The sequence below is a fragment of the Tripterygium wilfordii genome, chromosome 18 (assembly GCF_013401445.1).
Source record: "Tripterygium wilfordii isolate XIE 37 chromosome 18, ASM1340144v1, whole genome shotgun sequence".
Classification (NCBI taxonomy): domain Eukaryota; kingdom Viridiplantae; phylum Streptophyta; class Magnoliopsida; order Celastrales; family Celastraceae; genus Tripterygium; species Tripterygium wilfordii.
In genome coordinates, this window is record NC_052249.1 from 1,904,617 (window position 1) to 1,913,506 (window position 8,890).

General features: G+C 37.9%; 2 protein-coding genes and 1 pseudogene across 2 annotated transcripts; all 3 read right to left on the bottom strand.

The window, feature by feature from the left end:
* Window positions 1–1,208: 1,208 nt before the first annotated feature.
* LOC119984384 (hydroquinone glucosyltransferase-like) lies at window positions 1,209–2,895 on the bottom strand. Its single transcript, XM_038828298.1, has one exon. It carries the CDS (start codon window positions 2,779–2,781, stop codon window positions 1,360–1,362), a length of 1,422 nt encoding a protein of 473 aa, XP_038684226.1. The 5' UTR covers window positions 2,782–2,895; the 3' UTR covers window positions 1,209–1,359.
* A 625-nt stretch (window positions 2,896–3,520) lies between these two features.
* On the bottom strand, window positions 3,521–5,407 carry LOC119984385 (annotated as a pseudogene).
* Window positions 5,408–6,381: 974 nt separating this feature from the next.
* LOC119984316 lies at window positions 6,382–8,788 on the bottom strand. The gene is made up of 6 exons (XM_038828184.1): window positions 8,587–8,788; window positions 8,251–8,497; window positions 7,950–8,113; window positions 7,566–7,712; window positions 6,847–7,022; window positions 6,382–6,489 (listed from the first exon to the last, which is right to left on the bottom strand). Exons 1-6 carry the CDS (start codon window positions 8,786–8,788, stop codon window positions 6,382–6,384), a joined length of 1,044 nt encoding a protein of 347 aa, XP_038684112.1.
* Window positions 8,789–8,890: the final 102 nt, after the last annotated feature.

Below are 8,890 nucleotides of genomic sequence, written 5' to 3' on the forward strand. Positions count from 1 at the left end.
GACAATTACTTGCTTAATTGCTTTTGTAGGATGCTGCCTGTTTCGGTGTTACTTGCTTAATTGCTCATCTTATTTGTACTGTATTTGCCTTTGCTTATCTTACTGGACAATTTCTTGCTTATTTGCCTTTGTTTGTCTTCCTAGACAGTTACTCAATTGCTTATCTAATTTGTACTGTATTATTCTGCTTGCAGGCTGTAGTATTTTGTTGGAAGTGTTCTCTTGTTCCTCCTCTAGTCCTCTGTCACGTGAAGGTTGAAGCTGTAGGAGGAAATCTATTTTTTTGAAGCTGTTGATGTATAATATTATAATGTATTCACTATTTATGTAATAGTGTAATCTATATTGAGTATTAACTCAATGAAAATATGTAATTTTAATTGTTATTATTGTGTATTGTGTTGAACACTAGAACTGAATCACTGTTGGATAATGTCTGTAAGAAGCATATCTTCTTTTTTTCTTTATTTTTTTCCTGCGACAAGTCTATCATAGGTTTTCAGAATTGGTAAATTTATCAATTACCGATCTATCATTACCGATCGAACGGTATATCGACTCTAGCGGTAGCGGTAGCAATAGCATTGTTTGAGTTGCCGAACGCATCGATATGGTAACAGTATTACGTGTTTGGTAACGATAACCGTTACCTTAACAGCTCTAGTCGGCTAGTCCTACTTCCTTTCTTTAATGAGGGAGAAAAATTAGTATTGTTCAAGGTTTTGCAAATCGGATCGGTCATCAAATCGAAATAATCTTCGATTCATGGTTCAATAGTTCAACCACAACATAATGAATTATTATATATATTAAAATATTTCATATTTTATAATACTTACATTAATATAGAAATATATCAATAATGCCTCCATTCAAAAATTCACAATCATTTATAAGTTCTTAAGCACATTAAAAAAATGTAATATATCAAATGATAAAAAATAAAAATAATTATTGTGTAATAAACTAATAATATGATCATTTCAATAAATTAAAAATTTTTAACAAATTTTTTTTTTTAAAACTTGAAACGTGTGTGTATATATATAGATACACACTTTAATATATATATCTACACATATATAATGTACATTATATGCATATGTAAGGAAACTTTTATAAATACCATATATTCAAATAAATTGTTACTTTAAACGAAGAAAGTCTCATATCTTAGTTGGTTATAGCATTTCTTAACGAATGAGAGGTTATGAATTCAAACTCTACCAAGAGTAAAATTTACAACAATCATTCAATTTTACAACAATCACATGATGGAATCAAGAAATTACAACAATCACAATTTTACAGACCGAAACAGCACCAGATTTCTGGTATCGACAAAGGCAAACCGTGGGCTTAATCAATCTTCTTGTGATTTGTCCACTCCATTGCCAATTCTGAAAGTGCATTTGAAGAATCCCCATCAATGGCTAGTGCCTTGGCAGCTGCTTCTTTCAAACCACTCATAACTTCACACATTCTCTTCCTTTCTTCTCCTCCCATTAAATTCTTCACTACCTCTGATATCTCCTCCCTCACTACTAATCCATTTTCACCAACTTTAGGCCTGATAGCCACCTTGATGTCATTTGTTAGCAACACTGCATTCATTTTCTGCTCCGCAAAGAGTGGCCAAGCAATCATTGGAACTCCATTGACGATGCTCTCAGAAACAGAATTCCAACCACAATGGGTTAGAAAACCACCAGTAGATGCATGACTTAGGATATGAGCCTGCGGCGCCCAAGACGGCATTACTAGACCTCTCCCTTCGGTCCTTCCCAAGAACCCTCTCGGCAAGAAATCAAATGGGTCATTCTGACTTTGTATACTGAAATACGTCCCGGTGACTGATTCATTGTTCGGGCTCTTCACAACCCACAAAAATGAATGCTCACTCATTTCCAACCCAAAAGCTAGCTCATTCATTTGTTCATTCGATAGCGTTCCACCGCTACCAAACGAGACAAATATGACTGATCCTTGTGCCTGATCATCTAGCCATTTCAAGCAATTGGAGACATCATCATTGTCAAGATTGTTTGTACCCGTCCGGACAAGTGGTCCAATTGCATAAACAGGGGATTCACAGAGTGTTTTCTCTTGGAACACTTTGATGGTTCCCGACTCCAACTCCCTGAAGCTGTTAATCATGATTCCCTTGGCTAAAGGTAGCCTTTTTGTCATGGAAAGGAGCCATTGGTAATACTCAGATTTGTGGTCTTGTAACCCCGCAAATAGATCATTTCCATGGATTGGGATACACCCAGGAAGGTTTACAGGTTCAATCAAGTCTCTGTACTCACATGAGACTAATTCATCAAGCGTTGGTATATAGAGTAATAAAGACAAACACATTGCGCTCAATGGGAGGTAAACATACCATGGAACATTGAATTCCTCTGCAACATCAACAGTGTCAAACGCAAAAGCATCAGCAATAAAACTGACTAACTTGGTAGTTGCAGATAAGGACTTGATCACTTGACGCAAAGGAGACAGAGAGAGTGATGTGGCCTTCACAATTAGGAGTCGCGTCGGGTCGTTCTTTGGCATGTCTTCGTACTGAACTGGAGGGAGAAAAATGTGATTAATGGTTGAAGGGAGGCCATGGAGGGCCTCTATCATGGCATCTGGTGGAGACCCAATTGTAGGAATGATTAATGTTATGTGAAAGTTGTGGTGGTGGACAAGTTTCTTGGAGAATTCGATGAGGGAGATGAGATGACCAATTCCAATACTTGGAAGGACTGCAACATGGGGTGCTTCATCTTCCATTGATGTCTTTGCTTTCTCGGATTAAGTTGGTTGCTTCAGACACTCCAACAATAATAAAGATTTAAATCAGACAACATATAAAAAAAAAAACCTAGCCAATCCAATCCAAATCCTTATCTAACGTTATAAATATCTTCATGATAAATCTAATGTCCTGATCTTTTCCTAATACTTGAAACAGAGGCAGAAGAGGTCCCAGGCTCGTCTTGATGGCTAGCAAAGTCAATAGCATTGTGCGCAGGCCCACACCCCCATGGTGGACGCGTGATAGTTTTTAGTTTTTTGATGAAAAATTTATCAAGATATGGGACCCACAAGAAGAATAAGTAATTGAATAAGACAAAATTGACGCTTGATTTGTCTGTGTGGTGGAATTTGGCTAAAATCCCACTTCATGTTCTTGCTAGACAATTTTCAAGAAGCTTTTTAGAAATTTACACTCTGTTTGGTTAGTCGTGTGAGTGTAAATTGGGAATGAAAACGGGAACGAGAGTGAGAATATGAATGAGAATTATTTGAATTTAAGGACTCCAACTTGCTGTTTTAGAGTGAAACAAATCGACATTAGCAAAGAAATTTACGCCGGTTCCCAAATTCTGACTGTACAACGGGGCCTTCATCACTGGCGGCTGCTCATGAAAGCCATTGACAACTTTGATTGTTTGGTCTATAACCTCCAAAGAAATCCTATGATTGTGTTGGTCCTCCCCTGCAATTCACCCCAAAACTAAGCTTGATATGAGATAAAGTTAAAAATTCACTACAAGTAGCGCATTTGTAGGCACAAATACAATGCATATGGTAAAGGTTGTCAAAATCGAGATCTTACATAAAGATTCTATTACAACAATCACATGACGGAAGCAACAAATTACAACAATCATAATTTTGCAGACCGAAGCAGCACCAGATTTCTGGTATCGACAAAGGCAAATCGTGGGCTTAATCAATCTCTGTGTGATTTGTCCACTCCATTGCCAATTCTGAAATTGCATTTGGAGAATCCCCATCAATGGCTAGTGCCTTGGCAGCTGCTTCTTTCAAGCCAATCATAACTTCACACATTCTCTTCCTTTCTTCTCCTCCCATTAAATTCTTCACTACTTCTGATATCTCCTCCCTCATTACTAATCCATTTTCACTAACTTTAGGCCTGATAGCCACCTTGTTGTCATTTGTTAGCAACACTGCATTCATGTTCTGCTCCGCAAAGAGTGGCCAAGCAATCATTGGAACTCCATTGACGATGCTCTCAGAAACAGAGTTCCAACCACAATGGGTTAGAAAACCACCAGTAGATGCATGACTTAGGATATGAACCTGTGGCGCCCAAGACGGCATTACCAGACCTCTCCCTTTGGTCCTTTCCAAGAACCCTCTCGGCAAGAAATCAAATGGGTCATTCTGACTTCGTATATTGAAATACGCCGCGTTGACAGATTCATCATTCGGGCTCTTCACAACCCACAAAAATGTATGCTCGCTCATTTCCAACCCAAAAGCTAGCTCATTCATTTGTTCAGTCGATAGCGTTCCACCGCTACCAAACGAGACAAATATGACTGATCCTTGTGCCTGATCATCTAGCCATTTCAAGCAATCGAAGACATCATCATTGTCAAGATTGTTTGTATCAGTCCGGATAAGCGGTCCAATTGCATAAACAGGGATTTACAGAGTGTTTTTTCTTGTAACACTTTGATGGTTCCTGACTCCAACTCCTTGAAGGTGTTAACCATGATTCCCTTGGCTAAATGTAGCCTTTTTGTCATGGAAAGGAGCCATACATAATACTCAGATTTGAGGTCTTGTACACCCTCAAATAGATCATTTCCCTGGATTGGAATACACCCAGGAAGCTTTACAGGTTCAATTATGTCTCTGTACTCACATGAGACTAAATCATCAAGCGTTGGTAGATAGAGGAATAAAGACAAACACATGGCGCTCATTGAAAGGAAAACATACCATGGAACATTGAATTCCTCTGCAACATCAACAGTTTCAATAGCAAAAGCATCAGCAATAAAAACGACTAGATTGGTACTTGCAACTAAGGACTTTATCACTTGACGCAAAGGAGACAGAGAGAGTGATGTGGCCTTTGAAATTAGGAGCGGCGGCGGGTCGTTCTCTGGCATGTCCTGGTACTGAACTGGAGGGAGAAAAATATGATTAATGGTTGAAGGGAGGCCATGGAGGGCCTCTATCATCGCATCTGGTGAAGACCCAATTGTGGGAATGATTAGTGTTGTGTGGAAGTTGTGGTGGTCGACGAGTTTCTTGGAGAATTCGATGAGGGAGATGAGATGACCAATTCCAATACTTGGAAGGATTGCAACATGGGGTGCTTCATCTTCCATTGATATCTTTGCTTTCTCGGATTAAGTTGGTTGCTTCAGACACTCCAACAATAATAAAGATTTAAATCAGACAACATATAAAAAAAAAAAACCTAGCCAATCCAATCCAAATCCTTATCTAACGTTATAAATATCTTCATGATAAATCTAATGTCCTGATCTTTTCCTAATACTTGAAACAGGGGCAGAAGAGGTCCCAGGCTCGTCTTGATGGCTAGCAAAGTCAATAGCATTGTGCGCAGGCCCACACCCCCATGGTGGACGCGTGATAGTTTTTAGTTTTTTGATGAAAAATTTATGAAGATATGGGACCCACAAGAAGAATAAAGTAATTGAATAAGACAAAATTGACGCTTGATTTGTCTGTGTGTTCTTTTTCTTGGTAGAGTGCAACGCGGATTGTTCTTCTTCAAATACATGTAAGCGTCGTCATCAAGTGTCGAGGGTGTTGAGGGCAGACTCGAGTGGGCAGTGCAGCGGGAGACTGTGGTGTTGCTGGGTATGGCGCTCAGGCGGAGTTCGGGCATGAGTGGTGACGCTCATAATATAGAGAGAAATCAAAATGTTGTGTGCATTGAGAGAGAGTAAATGAGATAACTTTGTGGTGTATCTCTCGGATTTAACACATGTTTCTTGGTGATCTTAGGTCAATGATGATCTTGCATCCTTATATTGAATAACATTGTTTGAAATAGTATAACGACACTACACGGAGTAACATCTTTAGTGAAAAAATTGTTGACGCTATTGAAAGTAACGTCAAATGTCATTTTGCAAATTACTTACAAAATGTGCTATAGTGCCATATAATTTATAAAATAATGTTATTCATAAACTAAACTCATTGCTGTCATCATTGAAAAAAGGATCAAACCATCCATCAAATCTTCAACAATTGAAAAGCATATTTGTTTACCGGTGAATTCCCACTAAACAAAAGAAACTAGCAAGTATGTAGTTGACTTGAGCTCAATCATGGTCCTCCAATTGTTCCATCTCAATGCCTCTTTTTAAGACTTTTAGTTGTCATTCTTTTGTCCTTTTCCTCTTATTAATTTCTTCTTTTCATGTGAGAGGCCAAGCAAGTCACAAACTCCTAATTGTCATGAAGTGGCAACTAAAACGACTAATCATCAACTCTTTTTTTTTTTTTTAATTGATGATTGATAATGATTTTATATATAAGAGTACGACGGCAATGAACAAAAATGTATTGGTATATATGTAAATTTTATAACTAAGCGATATACACATAATCAATGGCGGATTGAGAATCCGAATTCATCGAGAGCATAGCTAACGAGCGGTGGTCATGGTTAGATTTGTTTTCTCGCGGTGAGCAAATCTAACAAAAAAAGAGTTAATAACACTTGTGCATAAGGCTTCCGCAGCAAGGAGATCGAAAACAAAAAAGATGTACGCAGATGTTACCCCCCATATAAGATATGGAGAGGTTTCTAGGAATTGAACTTACAATGGCACCAACTGAAAAAATTATATTAGCAAAAACCATGACAGTGGAACAATTTTTTAGAAAAGGTCATAGACCTGAATATATTTCTGAGCCAACTTGAAGATCCAGAGAATGAGGCCAAAGGCACTTGAGCCACCCATATTGGTGGATTACAACCCAAACATAAAAGAAGTAAACTCTTACAAATAAAACACCATAGACAAAAGCTAATAAAGGTGAACCAAGTACCCAGCAAAAAGCCACTTCAACCCCTGAATTCCTCCTTACTTGCTCTTCCATCCAATTTTTTTGATCGATCTCCAAAAACAAATGGGTTGGTGATGGAATCTCTTCTATCCACACCTTTAAATTAGGCTCTTGTAAGGAGTGCTTTGCTAAGCTATGAGTCACAACATTTGGCAGACCTTCTTACGTGAGATACCGTCCAATCTGAAAAAAAAACTCCGAACCGATAGCTGCACATCTCCTCCCTGAATAGCTTTTATAATGACAGCTGAATCTCCTTCAAACATTGTATGTCTGAAACCCAATTCTCTAGCTAATTTAAGTTGTATTATTGATTTGATCAATCAATTTGGTGTAATTGTTTGTGGGTATAGGTGATTTTAACACAACACTCGTGATAGGTTGCGACCCTACATGATATCACATAATTGTTTTGGAACTTTGCGCATCTCCTGTAATTGTTAGGCTACATTGAAAAACAATGGCACAAACTGGAAAATTATATTAGCAAACCATGGGATTGGAACAATTACAGAAGGCTTGAAACATATATCATTCAATTTCCATATCATTCGATTTCCATAAAAAAACAACCAACAAATTTACTGATACTTATGAACAAAAATCCTTAGCTTTACAGATATGGCATATTCTGAGATAATATCTAGTGCATTAGTCACCAAAAACAGTCCAAAAATCCAAATAGAAACCTCAAGATAAACTCTTAACATCAGACATGTAAAGAATTTCCGCTTCAACCATCAAACAATCATTCATGATAAGGCCTTTCACTGATTTCTCGAGATCCTGCAGGGATATAAAATTCGGAAACCCCCATTCGAGGCTACAGCGACCAAACCAAGCCTTGCCTACAAGAGAAGAGTTGGATCAACAGCTTCGATTAAAAAAATGTGCTTCAGGATGCACCCCCAAAAAACACATGCATCACAAGCATTACAAAACTGACCAGACAGTATTCTTTTGCTAGCCATGCTCAAAGCCAATGTCTTTGTGTCATATTGAACAGTATATGCTCATGTTTTGTGTTTTTAGCAGAAAAAAAGGGGTGAAGGATGGAAATGAGACGATTCACAATGAAGCCTTACCAATCAGTTCAGCATGATCAGAATCTTGAATTTGGTTCCTTATTCGCAGCTTGAAACGAACAAACAATTTCTGGCAAGGAGCAAGGCTTACAATCTTACATAGGAAGAGGGAAAGGGATTTACCCTTGGGAATCCGATCACCTTTTGGATAAAGCGCCAACTTCCTGGATACAGTACAAATGGACACAATGCAATCTCTTAGTGTGTGCAACAGTTATCTTCAATCAAGAAGCAAGAATGTACAAATTGCGCAAGTTATACCATTTTGATCCTTCCACATTAAACACTTCAGACTCATAACATATCTTGTCTAACTTGGAAAATTTTTTTTATCTTCCAGGTCATGAGATTGTTACGAGTGTACTTAATCATGGAAAGACACTCAAGTTTGCAACTGCTTTTGACAACAAAGATCTCCGCCCCAAATGTGCATGAATCCCCAACAAGGTATCCAGTAGATGCATTCTTCAAAGAGTCGAGGGACAGAAATTGAGCAAATCCCCATTCAGTCTTTATCGCATGGAATCGCTTCATAGAACCCTTACAACCTGTAGAATAAACTATTTTTATATGTTCTTTTTTTTTTGTTCCTTAAAAAAAATTATGAAAGAACAATCAAACCCTATTTCTATATCACCTTCGATGGTCAAGTATTTGTCTCGAATATGATCAAACACAAAAAATTTGAAAGTGGCATTAACCTCCCAGCAAGCAGGAAGCTTTTCTGTCTCTTTGATTACCAAATAAAGGGAGATGTGGTTATCTGCATTGGCATTCTTTTTACCATTTGGATAGAATATCAAGCTCCTGCGTGGAGAATTACAAGTAAGAAAAAGCATTTTTCACTTGGTAAATATTTCTCAGGGACTGTGAATCAAACCCATGTTTGAATTGAAATTGAGATACTGATGCAAGTTCTTCCTTTCTGAATCAGATAGATT